The sequence below is a fragment of the Ylistrum balloti genome, unplaced genomic scaffold (genome assembly GCF_031769215.1).
Source record: "Ylistrum balloti isolate Yb309-2 unplaced genomic scaffold, AGI_CSIRO_Ybal_v1 Utg370126, whole genome shotgun sequence".
NCBI lineage: Eukaryota > Metazoa > Mollusca > Bivalvia > Pectinida > Pectinidae > Ylistrum > Ylistrum balloti.
The window spans coordinates 140463-162006 of NW_026782140.1; the positions used below are offsets into that span (position 1 = coordinate 140463).

The window sequence follows — 21544 nt, forward strand, 5'->3', positions numbered from 1 at the left end:
AAACCTTCTATTTTATTATTATGAGAGATGAAAAGTACATCCGTTTTGTCAGGATTAAAAGTTACAAGCCATGTTTTAGTCCATGAATTAAGAGATTCAAGGTCTTTGTTAAGGATAGTTTGAATATCTTGATAGGAGGAAGAAGAACAATGAAGAGAAGTGTCATCTGCGAAAAGTCTTGAAGCTGAATCAAATACATCTGCTATATCATTAATATAGATTAGAAATAAAAGAGGGCCAAGAATAGAACCCTGTGGAACCCCAGTATCAATAAAACCTAATTTAGAAAAAGACCCATTAACACATACTTTTTTGATGTCTCTGATGTAAATAGTCCTTCAACCAAGCCAATAGCTCTCCGTCTATTCCATAGGATTTTAACTTAATAAACAAACCTTTATGCCAAACTCTATCAAAAGCTTTTTAGATGTCACAAAAGACGATACATGTATGTTTCTTTTTCTTCGAGTGCTAGACATATATTATGATACATTTCAATCAGTTGATATAAAGTAGAATGTCCGGGCAAGAAACCAGACTGATATTGATAAAACAACGAATTTTCTATGAAATAATTATAGATATGATTGAAAACTACACGTTCGAAAACTTTGCCAACAGTAGACAGTAGAGATATTGGCCTGTAGTTAGAAGGAGAGTGTCTATCACCCTTTTTAAACAACGGCATAGCTTTAGCTAATTTCCACACTTTGGGATAAACACCAACAGAGAGTGACATATTAAATAGTAACTCAAGTGGTTTACAAACTGTATTACAAACATTTTTTAGCATATAATGACTAATTTCATCCTGGCCCGAGGCCTTTCCAAGTTTCAGTATTTGCAACACATCTTTTATTTCCATATAATTTACTCTAATAAAATCAAAAGTTTTATTGATTTTTGGAGAAATATCTGGAACTTGGGCGTCACAATCATCAATACTAGTTATACTGCAAAAATAGTCATTAAGTAGATCAGCTTTATCTACATCACTAGTAATTACAGTATCAGTAAAAGGGTCTACCAGAATTGGTATGTCATTAGATGTACCACAAGAATTAATTAACCGTTTGACTAATCTCCAGTAAGCTTTGGGATCAGTAGATCAGTAATTATCAATAAAGCCATGGACATGCTCATAAAACTCTAGCCTGCGGTACTTTTTCATATTATTGACTTTGTTACGTTGTGTTTTAAACTTTTGGATAGCCGAAGAAGATTTCGATTTTCTAACTGCTTTGTGTAACCTATCACGAAGTCGTATATGTTTCCTTAGCTCAGAAGTCATCCATGGCTTATCATTTGGTCGTATGGTTACAACTTTTGTAGGTATACAAAGTTCCACAAATTTGATAAAAACATTAGTAAAAGTTTCACAAGCAATATCTACTGATGCACAATTTGAAAAAGTTTCATTCCAATCATATTGACATAAGCTCATTGAGCTTATTGTAATCTGCTCTCTTATATAACCAGACTTTGCGTGTATAGACAGCTTTAAAAGAACTAGGAAGTTTAACGCTAACAGTACAACCTTCATGATCACTAACTGAACTATCTATATTTATAACAAAAGATTCTGTACAGAATACAGAATCACTTAGAAGAAGAGGATCAAGTAAACTTGATCTAGTCGGACCTACACGAGTAGGTTCCGATATTACATTTTTAAGACCAAAGGAATTTTAAATATCTGAAAAAAAACATGGGTTTGGGCAACAGTAATTAAATTGACATTAAAATCACCAGTAAGTATAACGTTAGCTGTTATGTCAAAAGCATAATGTATTGAAGAACGCAAATTTTCCCAAAATGATTGAACTGAATTTTCATGTCTATATATGGTTCCTACAATAAAATTTGTATTGTTTAGGGAAATTTTTAACCAAACAGTTTCATCGCCATAATATTCTAAATCTGTCAGTCGAGTTACTTTTAACAAATTATTGACATAAACAATTACACCACCACCCGCAAAATTTCTATCCCGTCTAAAAGGAGAATGAAATCCCTGAATTAATAAATCATCAGTACATGCTTGGTCATCTAAATGACTTTCAGTCAGACATAAAACATTAAACTCTCCTGCTATGTCCTCGATAACATCCAACTTTTTTCTAATACTTCGTATATTGAGATGAAATACTATAAGTTCACCAGACTCCGGGCCAGGATTAGATTCAACATCCATACAAATTAATAACAGCAGCAGAAGAGTTACAGAAAAATGAACATTTAGAAAGTAAGAACGCATAAAAACACAAAGCAAGTTCATTACGTTTTTCAGGTTATCATATTGGAGTATTTGGTAAGAATAGAAGGATTTATACTTAAATATACTTGTACGAACATTCATGTTTGGGCCATGACACACACTGTTATCACAGACCAAAATAAATTTAAGGGCTAAAATGAACACAATAGTGCTTTGCTTAACAAAGGCTTGCATAAAACTAAGATAAGCGAATAGTATGCACGAAAAAACGGCTGTCTTAAACAAGTTATAAAAGGAATCCGACTTGTCGACAAAATACAGTCTTTTACCCATAAGACATGTTTTACAATAAAAGGTACCAATGGCACACCTCCACACATCAGTACAACAACCCATCAAGGAGGATAAAATACAAAATAGGAAAACATTGCATGGTGGCCACAGGTATATATACGCTTATTGTAATATGACGTCATCAAAGTAGAGAAACTCGAGAACGAAGGATAAGTACCGGAAAGAGAACAGGGATTGGAAACTAGAGAAAAGTCAAGATATAAAGAGCAGGAAGAGGATAAAAAATAAATGAAAGATAACATAGAATCCCTACTTATATATAGCAGAGCAGTAAAGTAAAGAAAGAGGGCAGATGGTGGGCGAAACAAATTCGGTGTATGTCTAAATATTATATACATGTATGTAAACAAAAAGGGCACAAAATGGAACAACAAGTCAAAGACTACTTACGAAAATGGTTTCAATAACGACAGAGTAGTAGGTATTAGTCAATGTACAGGTTGATTAAAAAATGACTATTCACAAGGTATTACTAAATTGTAAATACACTGTTTATAAATCCAAAAATGAGGTAGGATACACTGGTAGTGAGAACTGAAATGCAGTAGGTATCCCTAGATACACTGGTAATGAAACGGAAACACGGTAGGAATCACTAGATACACTGGTAATTAAACGGAAACACGGTAGGTATCACTAAATACACTGGTAGTGAAAAAGTAAGTGTCACCGGTAATGAAAACGGAATTACGATAGGTATCATTAAATACATTAGTAATGAAACGGGATTACAGTAGGTATCATTAAATCCCCTGGTAATGAAAAAGGAATTACAGTAGGTATCATTAAATACATTAGTAGTGAAACGGGATTACAGTAGGTATCATTAAATCCCCTGGTAATGAAAAAGGAATTACAGTAGGTATCATTAAATACACTTGTAGTGAAAAACGGAAATACCGTAGGTATCACTAAATACACTGGTAGTGAAGAAGGTAATGTCGTAAGCTAAATAAAAATAACTGTAGTGAAACGGCCATACAGTAGGTATCACCAAACACCATGGAAGTGAAAAAGGCAGTTCACTCGAGGTGAAAACGGGATTACGGTTGGTATCACTATATACACTTAAAAAGAAAACGGAAATACCGTAGGTATCACTAAATACATTGGTAGTGAAAATGGAAATACGGTAGATATCACTAAATACATTGGTAATGAAAACGGAAATACGGTAGATATCACTAAATACATTGGTAGTGAAAACGGAAATACGGTAGATATCACTAAATACATTGGTAGTGAAAACGGAAATACGTTAAATATCACTAAATACATTGGTAGTGAAAACGGAAATACGTTAAATATCACTAAATACATTGGTAGTGAAAACGGAAATACGTTAAATATCACTAAATACATTGGTAGTGAAAACGGAAATACGTTAAATATCACTAAATACATTGGTAGTGAAAACGGAAATACGGTAGATATCACTAAATACATTGGTAGTGAAAACGGAAATACGTTAAATATCACTAAATACATTGGTAGTGAAAACGGAAATACGTTAAATATCACTAAATACATTGGTAGTGAAAACGGAAATACGTTAAATATCACTAAATACATTGGTAGTGAAAACGGAAATACGGTAGATATCACTAAATACACTGGAAAAGAAAACTGGAATACTGTAGGTATCACTAAATACCCCGGTATTGAAACCGGAGTAATAAGGTATTTTTTCATTTCTTTTTTCAGCAAAAACAAGTCTCGAGAAGAAAGGTTCAGCACCGAACAGCCCCAGCGATATACAGTTCTGCTTTTCACCCACAATCTGCTATTCAAGTGTCTATGACATTCCGTCCTGCTAAAGCTTTCTCCTGTCAATCCGTTCATTCTAGAAAAACTATTCCGCTGGGCTGTTATTCCTGGAAAGAACCACTCACGAGACTTGTACAAATTTGAATATCAGGATCAGTCGTTAATAAGAATTCGCTGCTCCAAGACACGGGTACAAATATGGAGAAGGGGGTATAATATGTGTATTTGTACTCAAAGTACCAAATATAAGTGTTTATTTAGAAATTAAAGTTTATTTACTAAATAACTTCTCGAGAGGTACGAAAGGAAAGTAATAAAATACAAACAAAACCATGACCAAGTAGAAATGTACAAAGCCATAACATCCCGATGTCAAACCTTTAACGCTTAAATCAACTAAACACGTTGTTGCTAATTTTGGATGGGCACGAGAGAAGCAACATCTCTCTGGTGATGAATCTCTACTTTCCGATCTCCAAGGACTTTATGAACATAATATTCTACCGTCTCTGGTCCAGAACGATGCTATCTTATTGTCATGGCGCAGTTTGTTCAGTTCATTGACGATAGATTGTCTACGCTTGGTGATGGCTTCAACTATCATGGTACCACTCTTGTTTTTCTTAAATCGAGATTTCGCTTCGAACACTCTTTGCCTGTCATAATATCTTACGAAACGGGCGATAATAGTCGTTTTTCCATTCCTGACAGACCCTAGAACATGACATCAAAAAATCTGGTTTACTGACGCATTTACTTTCAGTTGCTGGTTACACAGATCAAGCACTACTTTCAAAGAGTCGGAATTCGCCTCGTTTTCAACCGGAACATTAATAAACTTGAGGCAAGTGCGCCTGGAATAATGATCATGATCGTCTAATATATCTTCATGTTGTTTCTGATTTTTTTTTCTAAAAGATCAATTCTCATTTGTAAAGCAGAAATCTCAGCATCTTTACTCATAATTGTTTTCAGTAATGTGTCAGTTTGTTATTCCACCTTTTTCTGTATTTTTCTTTCCAATGAATCAGACACAATGCTTTTAAAATTTTCTTTATTCTCAAGAAATTGCGATGTTTTGTCTTCAGCCAGCTTAACGATTTTATCGGTAAACACGGTATCAAGAGCCTTTACCACTGCATCGGCAACCGGAACAGCAAGTAGTTGAACCATATGATTCATGAAAACTGGGTTGGACATACAACGTTGTACAACGTTTAACGCCACCTGATGACAGGGTCGGTAACCCGTGACGAAAACAATGGTCGTGAACGACACACATGTTCGCGGTTCACTGCCCACCAGGTAAACTTTAATCACTGGTCAGACCGTGGTCGTAATTATGAGGTCAATTATCGTTAATAAGTGGTCGTTGGGACTGTAAGAAGTAGTCGTAATACGGAATAGCGGGGTGGTCGTAATACTGAAGCGACCAATACAAAGATATATAGTGGAAAAAAACGGCACTGAAAGAAAGTGCCCGTAATAGCGGGGCGGTCGTAATTTTCAGGTGGTCGTTAGGTGAGGTTTCACTGTAGTTTGATATAGGCTATCGGTCTCCGTGAAAGGCATGTACACAGTCTGAACGGGTGTATCGGGAACCGGCATTCCATCCGCCTGGTTAGCTTGACCCGGAGATCTGTACTGTAATAAACGTTTGGGGTCCGCTTGAGAGGAATTATCTGGAGAAATGGAGTCAATGGTACGTTTTCCATACTCGAACATAGGAAAGGAACGAGGGATATACCCGTAAGCTTGTTCACGGGTAATAACAGGTGTGTCATGCTGAGCAGTACTTACACATGTTGATGCCTGGCTAACACTCAACTGACCTTGACTACCAGGGATATCAACTGTATTGTTACCTGTCCCGGACATGTTTTTGTCAATTCTGTAATATTTCACTGTTGAAAACGTTCTAAAAATTGGCAGTAGTAACTAAAGCTCACTTGGAAATGAATTCCGAAAACGATAAGTCGCAAAACGTTAATTTGAACACAATTATTCACTGAAAATCCACCCACCGATTTTACCACCTCCTTTTCGCTAGGCCATCACGTGATCACCCATTTAGTATGATATTCTCTATGTTATAGTCTTGTAGGGTAACAGCTATGACTGCTGAATCACCAACCTTGTATTCAGGACTGGACGTGTTGATATGTATGTAGCAATCCTAAAACAAGTATTGTTCTTATCAGCGCTACAATTATTTGTGTTTTTCCTCGTTTCCTTGTTTGTTTGAATCTTGAAATCCAGATCCGAGGAAAAAAAGGAAGACATTATACTTATCTTGTATGCTAAAATTGTTAAGAATCCACACGGTAATTTATGAGAATAGCCTTGGATAAAAACGGCAGAAGAATAATAATTCAAAAAGCATTTATATAATTACACTAATTGTCATGTTATTTACCTTAGAGACTAAACAACTGACACGAATACACCGTGACTAAATTAGGTGATCTGACCATACCCGCACATTATAGAAAGTTTAATTACCGCCATTGACATTATTAATTGCACACTTTCCATGTCAGCTGCTTTATTCCATCGTCGTATTGGCTTGGTAGTTTGTGAAGTTTTAAGATTTGAAAGAGTCTGTATTGCAAGGTTTTTAACGATGTTGCTCAAAAGATAAACTCTAATCTAACGTGTTGATCGTTAACTACCCTATTTTTGCTCTGTATCTTTATCTAATGCATAACTTTTTATCATCATATATTTTCTTTATAAACACGTTTCATCTAAAAATATAGTATAGTTCGGAAACCACGTTCAAACTTAGTCTCCTTCCTGGTTCGCGGCAACAAGATGGCAGTGTTGAGAGACTCGCGTCTATGTAAAAGAATAAATCGGCGATAAATGTTTGTCTTTCAGAGGTACTTTAGGTTCATAGAATTAAAAAATATTTTTATAACCCCGAAGAATGGATTTCATGGGACCTGTATCAATGACTAGTTAGTTAAACGCAAAAAAAAGGTATTAGAGAAAAAAAGAAATAAAAAATGAGCTTTTGATCCTTCAGCCATAAACGGTCATATCGTCCAGGCTATTACAGTTCGCTAGTTCTATCTAAATTATTACTTCATTTAGCGAGTACCTAAATGAGTCCCCCGACTTCGTTGGGGTGTCTTAAAGGTACATCGCCGAGATAAACGTGGAAGTTAAAAGTGATACGCCAACCGATATTGAATATTCAAAAGTAGGAAATGTTTACTTAAGAAATCATTACCTTCCTTATGACAGTATTTTTCAGTTGGTAGCCCTGGTGAAAATCCAAGCATTCGATGAACTCCATTTTTCGACATTTAAAGTAATCTCCATCTTGGTCAATAGCTGGAATGCTTAATGTATAGATTCGATCTATTTCCAGCCTGAAACATTACAAAGACTGCCTATGGAGGATAGTAACGGTTGCCCCTTGAATATCATATGTATGTATACTTCATATGTTAAAATATCTATATTTCCAAGAGTTCGTAGCACAAGAGAATATATCAATATGACCTACCATAGAAATTTCCGGGGTAGGTATGTGAATGTAACAAAATGTTACGTGATAACACAAAAGTATTGAAGAAGTGATAAAAATCGCTATACTTAAGATTATCAAATATAGATTAACTTAATTCAGGGAAATCTGTTCCTTGTACAGGTCTTTTAAAGTACACGACCAAACAACTTCATTTGCAAATGTTTACCTACAGAGACTACATACAATGTAATCACACACGGAAAATTTTCCATCAGCGAATGATATATGTTCGTTTTCTAAGATACAATGTACCGAAGAAAGGACAGGAATTACATGGGAAACTTTACGTTTGCTTTAGGCAATACCAAGTTCTTTTTTACCTTGTTTTTAGTTTTAGGGGAGTATAACTATCGAAAGTTTGTACAGACGAAAGCCATTTTCTGAAGACTCCTTAGACGTCTAATGTTAATCTCGATAGAAGATTATCTCTCCCAGTTTTCAATCAGTAAACATGTTGACAAACTATATTATATGTATTACGACTTTGGTTTGTCGTTACAATGGTACAGAGAGCAATGCTACTGTATCTACGTAGAGATATCTGTACACGCATTATCTGATAAAGATGGGCTTATATTGCGTTTGGATTGTCTCCCTTTATCGAACTCTTTGGTTTGGAGAGTTATTAAGCTTTTAAATACGGAAAAGAAGAAAATAAAATTTAGGTCTGTCGTCGCACCGCTTTTTTAAATGTGTAACGTAATGTAACGAAAACGCTAAGTGATAATATTAGACGTTAAAGGGCTGATCGAACAGTTCTCTTCTCAGTAATTACTCCAACAATGTCAGAGGTTCAACATATGGAGGTTTTTTAGTGGTATAATAGCTATATTTTACATATGGAAAGTCCGATTTCTGTGCTAGAATTACCAATGCAAGCATGCGGACAAAGACATTACGTTGCTGGGACCCACGTGGCAAATTAATAATGATTATGATTTTAGTAACAGCTCGGCTACCACCGACATACTTCAATTTCAACTTTAGCTTGTAAGTCTATTGGAAGGTCTTTACTGCAACCTTTGTTAACAGTGAATAAAAAAAATCACACGCACAACTCATGCGTATTATCGTAATAGAATATATTTTATTTAATAAAACATTTCTAGATCTTACAAATTCAGTACAGTATATTATACTGTTTTTTCCTCAGTGTTCAATCATACCGTGTTCTATCCTTTCATTTATTGCATGTTATAAAAATTAAACAAGAGACGGGTAATAACTTTTACTATTTACTGTAGAATGATTTTACCTTCTTCAGATCAAAATGCTACATGTATATTTAATGAATTAATGTTGGTATGTGTTCATGTATATATAATGTGTTTCAAACATCTGTCCATTGATATCGGGCATTTCATAAGAAAACATCCAGGTAAGACAGATAATTAAGTTACAGCCAGGTAACATCTCAGGTGTGGTGATCAGTGTGTATACAGCGGTATACAATCAATACAAGTGGAATATCAATTGTTGTGAAATCATTGATTCTACCCAGCCCATATGTTGTACTGACCTCACAGCCTGCTAGTAGACAGGGATGCCCCAGCTGTACCCTGCATTCAGTACTATTGTACCGGAGCATGTTCACAAGTCAAGGATTACATAGTTTATAAACTGGACAAGTGTGTTTTTTAGTTCTTGTCATCACAGCAAAAGTTTTTAAATTGTTTAAAGTATCTTTACACATCAAAGCACTGTAAGGACCACTCGGGACAGGAAATGTGTTCTTTTTAGATTTGTGGTAATGATGAAAAAGTGGTCCGACCTGCAAGTGTAGGGTTTGTGGACATTCTTCTTTATGGGTAGGGTGTGATTCGTTAATCTCCAACCATGTGTTTAATCACATTTGTGCCTCACAGAAAACAACAGTTGTTGTTGAGGATGACAAATCAACATGTATCTATAATTTTCTACAACATATTTTTCATTCTTGTCTCTGTGACATCATTTGGAAGCCATGTTTCCTCTCAGTTAATTCTACGACCATTTCCACCACTTTTCAATGCAGCACGTAACCGTCCTGTCACCAGTAGTCCTTCTGACAGTACTTGTGGAATCCCATCCAGGAATGCCTATTGTAAGAGTTCTGTATATTCGGTATCTGTAGAACAGTGTACACAAGATTTCTGTGTACAGACTTGTCCAAACAGGACAGCTCTACCCACCCCTCTCAACCTCCTCATTGTCACCAGTCCAGGCCAAGGAACATGCATTGCTGTGGATACTGTAAACACCAAGCCAGGAAGTAAGGCAGGAGACAGGTCTACTTTTTTTGTAATGGAAGGGACAGACTGTTACCTCACCCCAGTGGAAACCCCTGTTGTAGGACTGGAGGGATCTATCACCATCGCTGTCTGGGTCTGGCAGCAAGAAAACAATTTGGGGTAAGTCAGCTATAAGATCAGTGCCCCAAACAAGGAACACTTTATGGCAATATATGTAACAAGTCATTCTTCATTACCTCAAATACAGCCATGGTTCCTTCTGATGATTTTATAATTGAAAATAGAAATAATGTATTGAAACAAGATATCTGCTGAACTGACATTACTGATGTACAAAATGTAACAGTCATAATGACATTTTTAAGATAAAATAAAATTGTATCAACTGTTTGATTTAGAAATATCGCAGAAGTGACATCTTAAGATATGTGAACATTCATAATTGAAGAGATATCCACTGTAGACATGTGAAGAGATATCCACTGTAGACATGTGAAGAGATATCCACTGTAGACATGTAAAGAGATATTCACTGTAGACATGTGGAGAGATATCCATTGTAGACATGTGAAGAGATATCCACTGTAGACGTGTGGAGAGATATTCACTGTAGACAGGTGAAGAGATATTCACTGTAGACAGGTGAAGAGATATCCACTGTAGACAGGTGAAGAGATATCCACTGTAGACTTGTGAAGAGATATGCACTGTAGACATGTGAAGAGATATCCACTGTAGACATGTGAATAGATATCCACTGTAGACATGTGAAGATATATCAACTGTAGACATGTGAATAGATATCCACTGTAGACATGTGAAGATATATCAACTGTAGACATGTGGAGAGATATACACTGTAGACATGTGAAGAGATATCTTGCAGCAAAAGCTTAAGAGATATGAACATGAAAGAGGTATATCTAACAAATATTTCATTCTTTTTTTTGTTTTTGTTTTCTTAAGTATCCAATTTGTATCTGAACACATTTTCAGATGTAAAAAAATTCCCCAATAAAAAACTCCTGCATGCTTTTTCTTTATGAATGAACATCCTGAAGTTTTCTCTCATTTGTTTTTTTAATTGATCTTCTTTCATTTAAGAATGTTTATGGTCCTGATGATTTTTTGGATCATCCGACCCAAAGGGTCAGGTTGACCAAGGTATAGCCATCATGTTTGATTTGTTGTCATGCTCTGTCTGCCTGTAATGCTTTTACATTTTAAGCTCCTTCTCAGCTTTTATGAGTGGCATTGAGCTGAAACTTGCCTGAATATTCCTGGTTCAGACAAAGTAATACTATTCTTGTGGGTTAGTTTGATATCCAATATGACCACCATTTTGTAAACTCATTTTAAACCTATCAAATTCCACTGGTGCCTTTGAGCTGAAAATGATTGAAATGTGAGGGAAGGGAAGTCAACAAAGTGTTAAATTTTTACCTCATCATCAAAAGTTCATTATGGGTCAGTCCAAAATCTAATATGGCCGTTGTGGCCATAATCTTTCATTCCAAAGGTGCCATTGAGCTGAATTTTGTGGGAAAATTGAGAAACTGAAATGAGTGTGTTGCCTCTATTGCTAAAAAGATTTTTTTATTCATTTGATAACTGTTACTACTGTTGTGATAAATATGTATACATGTCTTTATTGTCAGATGACTGTTAAGACCCATGTTCCTCTGGCTTTCTAATGACAATGAACATGGATACCAATCAGAGAGAACATTTTAGCAAAGAGTTTAGATCTGAAACACCATAGTTTGTTAAATAAGGAACATGTTTGGTTATGTATCAATTATTAATTAATTGACCAACTTGAGGCCTGTATGATGATGCCATTTGTCCACATAACAGAATAACATACCAATCCATCTGTCTGCCATTGACATTTACCGATACAACAGCTGTAACATTTACTGATACAACAGGTGTGACATTTACTGATACAACAGGTGTGACATTTACTGATACAATAGGTGTGACATTTACCGATACAACAGGTGTGACATTTACTGATACAACAGGTGTGTGACATTTACCGATACAACAGGTGTGACATTTACTGATACAACAGGTGTGACATTTACTGATACAACAGGTGTGACATTTACCGATACAACAGGTGTGACATTTACCGATACAACAGCTGTAACATTTACCGATACAACAGCTGTAACATTTACTGATACAACAGCTGTAACATTTACTGATACAACAGGTGTGACATTTACTGATACAACAGGTGTGACATTTACCGATACAACAGGTGTGTGACATTTACCGATACAACAGGTGTGACATTTACCGATACAACAGGTGTGACATTTACTGATACAACAGGTGTGACATTTACCGATACAACAGGTGTGACATTTACCGATTCAACAGGTGTGACATTTACCGATTCAACAGGTGTGACATTTACCGATACAACAGGTGTGACATTTACTGATACAACAGGTGTGACATTTACTGATACAATAGGTGTGACATTTACTGATACAACAGGTGTGACATTTACTGATACAACAGGTGTGTGACATTTACCGATACAACAGGTGTGACATTTACCGATACAACAGGTGTGACATTTACCGATACAACAGCTGTAACATTTACCGATACAACAGGTGTGACATTTACCGATACAACAGGTGTGACATTTACCGATACAACAGGTGTGACATTTACCGATACAACAGGTGTGACATTTACCGATACAACAGCTGTAACATTTACCGATACAACAGCTGTAACATTTACTGATACAACAGCTGTAACATTTACTGATACAACAGGTGTGACATTTACTGATACAACAGGTGTGACATTTACCGATACAACAGGTGTGTGACATTTACTGATACAACAGGTGTGACATTTACCGATACAACAGGTGTGACATTTACTGATACAACAGGTGTGACATGTACCGATACAACAGGTGTGACATTTACCGATACAACAGGTGTGACATTTACCGATACAACAGGTGTGACATTTACCGATACAACAGGTGTGACATTTACCGATACAACAGGTGTGACATTTACCGATACAACAGCTGTAACATTTACTGATACAACAGCTGTAACATTTACCGATACAACAGGTGTGACATTTACCAATACAACAGGTGTGACATTTACCGATACAACAGCTGTAACATTTACTGATACAACTGGTGTGTGACATTTACCGATACAACAGGTGTGACATTTACCGATACAACAGGTGTGACATTTACCGATACAACAGGTGTGACATTTACCGATACAACAGGTGTGACATTTACCGATACAACAGGTGTGACATTTACCGATACAACAGGTGTGTGACATTTACCGATACAACAGGTGTGACATTTACCGATACAACAGGTGTGACATTTACCGATACAACAGGTGTGTGACATTTACCGATACAACAGGTGTGACATTTACCGATACAACAGGTGTGACATTTACCGATACAACAGGTGTAACATTTACATAAAACGTTATATGGGAGAAGCAGTTAAGCATACCTGTTATCATTGTTTTAATAAATGAAATACTAGAAGAAAGAAAGTAGAGAATAAAGTTGATACAACTGTCACTTTTGTTCAGTTACACCTGTTACATTCCTGTTCACCTGTTTGACATTTAACCTTTACCTAGATATTGATTAGTAACAGGACCCTATACCTTCACATTGATTCTACCTCTGCCAATTTTCCACATTGGCATCAATAATTCAGAGAGATCTGGCCCCACACCCAATATTGCCGTCCAGAACATCTCAGGGCATCGTTTATCATTGTGAGTCAACACACATAACACTCATCATATTCTTTAGAGATCTAATTTTTTTTAATACCTGGTTCCTTGTATTGTAAAGAAATGCTAGCAGCCTTAACTTAATTCACATGTGCTAGTAACTTTTAATTAGTATAAACTCTCAATAGCTATCAAAGGGAAGTTGGAAGAAATTGATTTAAACATACCATAACATTGGAAAGAAGGAGAGTTAAACAAGAGGCTTCTTCTCCAGCTGTCTGTCTTTCACCTAAGGCTCTCAAGCATTTTGTTTGTCATACTTACACACAATAAACTGGTATATGGCTTTGTACAATATGATAAGTAACCACAGGTGACTAACCGAGATACAGTAAAATTGGTTTCACACCTCTAGTTATGGCAATTTTTGTTTCTCAAGAGAACCAGACTTAACATGACCTAACATAAAAACATCATAACAAATGACAGATCCAGTTGAAATTTCAGTTCCATATCTCCTGAGTTCCTGTATGTTTATGTACAGAGAAACTTGTTTGTCTCTTTTCAAATGTAATAATTCAAGACTACTTCAGTAAATCCAAAAAGGCCCGCAGATATTGATACAAGTTTTCGAAAGTGTTTGGATGCAAAGTTTGACAGAGAGGAGAATGAGTACACATGTCTTTACTTTGTAAATAAACATTTCTGGTTGTATTCTGTTTGTTGCATCCTCAGGACCCTGTTACAAAAAGTGTCCTCCAGTACACAAGAGATCATCCTTGAGCTTCAGATATCAAAGATTGGCATAGACTTCACATTCAGGAGTAGGGCAGGTGTTGCCACTGTAACATTACAGGAAAGCCTGCCTCAGAGAACCTGGATTCACCTGGCTATTCAGGTAATGCCCTGATAACATACCATATACATGATAAACCCACTCTGAAAGACATCAAAAGGTATGACATATACTAGTACCTGTCTATAAAGGTACACCTGTCTGTAACTGTATTTTATATACAATGTACTTTATGAATGTATGTTACAACGCCTGCTCCAGATGAATGTAAATAAACCTTTCGATAAAGGTATGATATGTATATATATGTAAGTGTACCTTTGTACAAAGGTGAGAAAAGATACCTGTGTAGAAGGCTTTATTTTGAACCGTACACAAGAAGACACATGTATATTACATTGGCTAATTATAGTAACAGGCATATCCCTGCTGAGTTATACAGCTGCCATGGTAATGAATGGAACTACTCCAAGATAGGATTCTTTTATTGTTATGTATGAATTATACATGGTAAGATCAGATTAATTACAATTTGATCACCACTTTTCAGTGTTGTTATTTCTTGCCTGGTATTACATCTGGCCATGAATATCAGAGAAATAGCAAGAATTCTTTACTTTCCAGAAAATCTGAACATATTTAATTCACAATTATAACTTGTGCATGAAACAGAGCATACTGGTAGTACATGTACATGCTGTAATTGAGCCATGGAGAACATTTTAGATATGTCAGTACAAAGAAATCTATTGTATACTTATTTTGGTTCTTAAACATTTTCAAGAATTATCATTTACTAGGTATTGAAATTTCTTGTTTACTACCATTCACAAGATTTCATGAGAGAGTGTTTTGTAACTAGAAATTAATTATTTCATAACAGGTATATTTGACTACGTTGAGCTTTTACCTGAATGGTACAGGACCAGGTTATACAGCAGTAAAGACGATTGACCTTGGCAATCCTATTCTGGATGGTCAAGGGGAGGCCAGAATTGGGCAGACACTATCAGGTAACTAGTCTTCTTATAGTAGAAAGTTATAAAATTCTCTCACTCTCATTTCGTAAAATGATGAAAATAATGTTGTGATGTTAATTGAATCCTATGACTTTTTTTTTATTTCCATTTTCAGGAACAAATCAATTTTTGGGAAGGATACAGGATTTTGTTTTCTTTGATGTTACACTGACAAACAGGTAAACATTGTTGATAAGGAAGCCTATATCTACATGTGTTTTTCTCTTTTTTTCGTTATATATGTTTGACAACTAGACAAGTTTTATTTTTAGAAATTGAGTGTCATAAAGGAATAGGTTCCATATTTGTTTTACATTAGAAAATAAAGACAGAAATTTCAGAACCTTGGATCAGATTTTCAATTCATGGTTGTAATTTTTTTATAATGAATTCCTAGGAAGTTATTTAATGTAAATATATCCTGAAGGGTTTTGGGAAACTCCCACACAAGTATATGAATTAGAAGTATTCACAATGATCCATATACATAATCACATTAACAAGGAATGTAATACTTACAAATTGTCTTCATGTTCAAATTTCATGCATCTTGTTAGAAAAAACAGATTTGGGAAGTACATGTATTAGTAAGTTAGAATTCAGTGTCAGGACTAGAGTCATGTAACCATATGAAGATGTACATTCTTTACTGATAGGGAGATCTCGGAGTTATATACAGGAACCTTGCCGGAGACTCGAGCCCAGAATGAATGTCTCTGTCCACCTTCACATCCTCGTATCAAACCAAACCAGGAACATTACTGTATTCCTAATGGTGTTCCCGATAACCGAGGAGACAGCATACTCCGTCTCAACAACCAATCACACAATCTCCAGTACATCAATGATGGTGACAGCCGCTCCCTCTGGATCTCAAAGTTTCAGGATACTGTGAACATCACTGTGGATCTGGGGGATAAATTCCAGGTAACGGCCTCTTTATCTGTTTTTCAGCTTCATGATAAGTACAATCACAAATACATGTAAGATGCTTGGCTACTTATCATTTAAGATACTTGGCCATCACATATAAGATGCTTAGTTACGTATCACAAAAGATGCTTGGCTACGTATCACATAAGATGCCTGGTTACGTATCACATAAGATGCTTGGCTACATATCACAAAAGATGCTTGGTTACGTATCACATAAGATGCTTGGTTACGTATCACAAAAGATGCTTGGCTACGTATCACAAAAGATGCTTGGCTACGTATCACAAAAGATGCTTGGCTATGTATCACAAAAGATGCTTGGCTGTGTATCACAAAAGAAGCTTGGCTTCGTATCACTTAAGATACTTGGTGATAGAAGTTAACTTTGTTGTCGTTTTGCTCTCCCAGAAATAATGAAGGTGACTTGTAAATATAGAGAGAGCTTTAGTTTACTTGTAATTTCCTATAATTCAAGGGCATTAACTGTGAAATGATTTCTACATAACAAACAATGTTGGTATGTTTAGGATGACTGCTAAAGATAAAAGAAAGTGTATGACAGATATTGAAAAAGATGTGCCTCTATTATAGGTGTTCTACATTGAGCTGCTCTTCTACAGTCCTATGCCAAAGGCAGTATCAATAGAGCGCCAGAAAAACCTTACATCTTCGTGGGAAATGTGGCAAATGTATGCTGAGAGTTGCTATGATTACTTTAAACAGCCTGATAACGGACCTTTAACTTCATCTACATCTGTCAACTGCATCAAGTTTGGCTCGTAAGTTATAGGATAATGCTTTGCTCTGAAGATAGGATTGCATTGGGAACTGTCAAGTTATCTGTCTTATGAATATCCTATTTATTGCATGGACAACAGTTATGATTTGTTTTTGGTTAAAGTAAAGAAGTTGTGTAGTAAAGGAATCTTAGCATTATATTTTCAAGGGCAAATAAGAGTGAACATTTGATATACTAAAACTTACATACATAAGGTGAAAACAGATGTAAATGTGAATAAGACAGGCCCCTATGGCTTGTCATTATCATTCATGACATTTTTGTGTAAGTGTATGTTATCGTTATGATATCCCCTCCTAGTAAGTTTGGAGGAATTTTTTATTTGAATGGATCTGATCTACTGTGTCATTGTATCTCAGGAAGCTGATATGGGCTACCTTCAAAATTAAAAACTTTCTTCTGTGGTTTTTTGGGGGAACTGTTAATATATAGAACTTCATCTTCAGTCCCCAGTGTAATGCTTGAGAGCTATATCTACCTTTTATGGCTTCAAATTCATGATCTCTTTGGTTCTGCAGTGTCTTTACCTGGCACCTGTATTTAGGCTGATAATTGTGTGACTGGGTAGGGTTTTATGCTGTCATATGTGACATTTCCATGCATTGGTGCTTGACTATCAAACTTTGATATACTATGAGAATTCCAGGTGACTATGCAGCAATCCACACAATTAATCAGCTTGTACTGCAGTCATTACTTTTGCAAAAAAGATGATTATAAGAATTGATCCTACCAGCAAAGTGTTGCAAAGTTGAATGGTAAATTAACCTAAATATAAGTAGCAAATGGCTAAAAAACATATTCTGATCTTGCACTTTGCAGGAGAGTAGAGGATGTGCCGTACTCCAAGGGAAACATCACAATGAGTCTGCTGGCTTCAGAGCCAGTGGCACGACCAGGCTACACTGACTTTTACAACACACCAGAATTACAGGAATTTGTGGAGGCGACACGTGTCCATCTCCAATTTATAGATCACTATTATGTCAATACTTTGAGACATGAGTATTATGGCGTGTACGACTTAAGTGTCACAGCGAGGTAACTACTACACTGAAGCACAACTTCTCACTAATTACTACTCTGTTATCTAGACTTCAGTGTCACAGCCAGGTAACTACTACACTGAAGCACAACTTCTCACTAATTACTTCTCTGTTGTCTAGACTTCAGTGTTACGGCGACGTAACTACTACACTGAAGCACAACTTCTCACGAATTACTACTCTGTTATCTAGACTTCAGTGTCACAGCCAGGTAACTACTACACTGAAGCACAACTTCTCACTAATTACTACTCTGTTGTCTAGACTTCAGTGTCACAACGAGGTAACCACTACACTGAAGCACAACTTCTCACTAATTACTACTCTGTTACCGATACATGTAATCCAATGAATCACTGTATTGCCTTTGCATTACTGTGTCAGCAGAGTCAATGTCCGTCCATAATTATCATTGGTCTTCTCACAATTGTTTTCTGAGAGGTAACTTAATTTGGCTTTGGCTAATTAAACTAAGACGTACTACTCTAGTTTTGAATGGCTTCCTTTAGGTCTGAAGGTCAAAGTCAATGTTTCTATGAATTTGTAATTTGTTTCCTTAGAGTAATTTCAGTTTCTTCACCATTCGTTAGATTCATTAAAGTAATGACAAATTCTTAAACCAGTTCAGTTAACATAGAGACCCACTGTATATAACATCTGATAGTTCACACTTATATGGTCATATTTACAGCTTTTCGTTGATTAAGGCATCTAAAATTAAATAAAAATACCAAGATCACTAAAAACTGTTTGTTATAGATGTGAATGTAGTGGGCATGCATTTGACTGTGACACGTCTGTCCTTCCCTACAAGTGTAATTGTACATCAGAAAGCCACACCATTGGAGATAAGGTAAGAACTGTATAACAACACTTCTCACCTTCTATAGAAGTCACAGAGTTGGTCAAGCTGTTCACAAGTTTCTAGTAATTCTGCACTCAGCAAAATAACACTAACATTGAACCTACATTTGATAAAAGGCCTTTACAAATTATATTTTAATCTGTTGTTTTACTGTGCAGTGTGACCAATGTGATCCCCTGTACAATAGTAAACCGTTCAAGAAGGGAGACCAGATCAATGCTTACAACTGTAAGGCCTGCCAATGCTACGGCCATGCCTCTAGCTGTGTGTATGACAAAAGCCTTGACCTTTTCCCAGCCGACCATGACCTTGGTGGGGGTGGGTTGTGTATCAACTGTCAGCACAACACTGCCGGCCGCTTCTGTGACACCTGTCAGCCGCTTTACTATAGACCTGTAGGCAAGAGTATGTTTGATGAGGATGTCTGCACTCTCTGTCTCTGTGACAGAACAGGCATACTAGGCTTCAACACAGACTGTGAGAAGGTAGGACCTCCATAAAAGTCTGGTTTTAATTTGTTCCTTAGAAGCATGAAGTCTTGCAAGTTGAATTGTCTTTTCATCAATATTACTGTAGGCAAACTTCATAATCATTAATCTAGAGTAAATTTGTTTCTTGTACCACAAATATATCTATATGTAACTTGAAGTGATTGATCTCTTTTTCAGCACTATTTCTAGAGGAAATTCATTAGGTTTAGCTAATATCAAAAATCGCGAGGAAAAAATGAAAAGTTTTTGTACGTGGAGTTTTGTGTTAGTAAAAATATGAAGTATTACCTCTTTGTTTTCGTGTTTAGGAAGGAGGCCAATGTAGCTGTAAACCCAATGTTGGTGGGCGTCAGTGTGACGTCTGTAAGGCAGGATTTTACAGTCTCAATATCTCTGACCCCTATGGCTGTAAATCTTGTGGATGTGATGTCCAGGGTACCATTGGGGCAAACCAGTCATGTGATGCAATCACTGGTGACTGTTTCTGTAAACCAAATGTCAGAAGTAAGCATATAGCAGTGACTAGACCTTCATTATTTTTCTTTATAACATTCCTAAACTTTGTCATTACCTCATCTTTAACAAACTTTTTGTCTCAATAAATTCAAAAGTTTCTATTCACAATAAAAAAATTGGGTAGACCACATCTTTATATATTTCCAGTGTTTTGTTGATAAAGGTGTTTTAACTGTTGTTCTAGATATACAGAAAATTTGTGTCTTTACTATATATACAATGCTTTATTGGTTGTAATCATACTTGTATTAATTTCTTGGAGAGATAAATTGGGAAAGACTGAAGAAGTACTTTTAATGCTTCTGCCAACCTCATTCATTCCCAATCCTCTACTTCTACTTACAGTCAAACTTCTATAACTGAAAATCCAATGATTAGAATTTCTACATGTATCAATTTTTGTTCTTGTCCTGAATGGTATTCCTACATTACTAACTTACCTCTTCATGAATCAAAGTTGTATAAAACAAACTATACAAAGTCCACTGACCGTTAGCTATGATAACACAGTAATTGGCACCTGATGATCCCAATAAATCAAATACCTGTACTGTACATATACTTGACTCAGCAGCAGAATTTCACACATTTCCAAAAAGTGCTGCCTGACAAAGGGATTGGGATTGTGAGCTGTTTACACATTGTTATGATGTTAATTAATGACTAGACACATAGTTTCATTGCTTACATACAAGCCATGATATTTAATCAACATTGATAACAGTAGGTTGTGTGATGTTCACAGCACCCAATTCATTCATAGTATGTTGTGAGGTCAGATTTGTGGAACTATGTAAGCAGTAAATCCAGAACTCATGACAACAATTTTGGTGGTGCAGTTCATTTAAAATTGATCCATGAAATAAATACTGGTATAATCAAGGTGTATTGTACATTTGGAGAAAAATGTAATGTAAGTACACAGGTACACATTTCTTGATCACTTCTGTTAAAGTTAAATTTTGTTTCTTTAATAAAATCTTTTTATGGATAATATGATCTCTTTGTACTTAAACTTTGAGTTGGTATTTGTAGTGTTTGTTGAGGTAGGGATATTGTGTCATCAACAATCGTCATAGACATGATAATGTTGATATAACCCACAACAAATCATCCAAAGTGTCAATGTATGAAAGTTTTTTTGCTAATCCCTCAAACTTCGAAGTTTGACTGTATTTTTGTGTTTATGATTTAATAACTTTATTTC

At 35.8% G+C, this 21544-nt stretch overlaps 1 protein-coding gene across 1 annotated transcript in view; it reads left to right on the forward strand.

Moving 5' to 3' along the window:
• Positions 1 to 9764: 9764 nt before the first annotated feature.
• LOC132550473 (usherin-like) overlaps positions 9765 to 21544 on the forward strand; it is a 64312-nt gene continuing 52532 nt past the window's right edge. The window contains exons 1-10 of the mRNA XM_060214541.1: positions 9765 to 10267; positions 14605 to 14767; positions 15549 to 15678; positions 15800 to 15863; positions 16341 to 16611; positions 17212 to 17399; positions 18242 to 18460; positions 19225 to 19318; positions 19489 to 19815; positions 20130 to 20325. Of these exons, the coding sequence (XP_060070524.1) occupies positions 9765 to 10267; positions 14605 to 14767; positions 15549 to 15678; positions 15800 to 15863; positions 16341 to 16611; positions 17212 to 17399; positions 18242 to 18460; positions 19225 to 19318; positions 19489 to 19815; positions 20130 to 20325 (2155 nt within the window). The remainder of the gene's footprint in view (positions 10268 to 14604; positions 14768 to 15548; positions 15679 to 15799; positions 15864 to 16340; positions 16612 to 17211; positions 17400 to 18241; positions 18461 to 19224; positions 19319 to 19488; positions 19816 to 20129; positions 20326 to 21544) is intronic.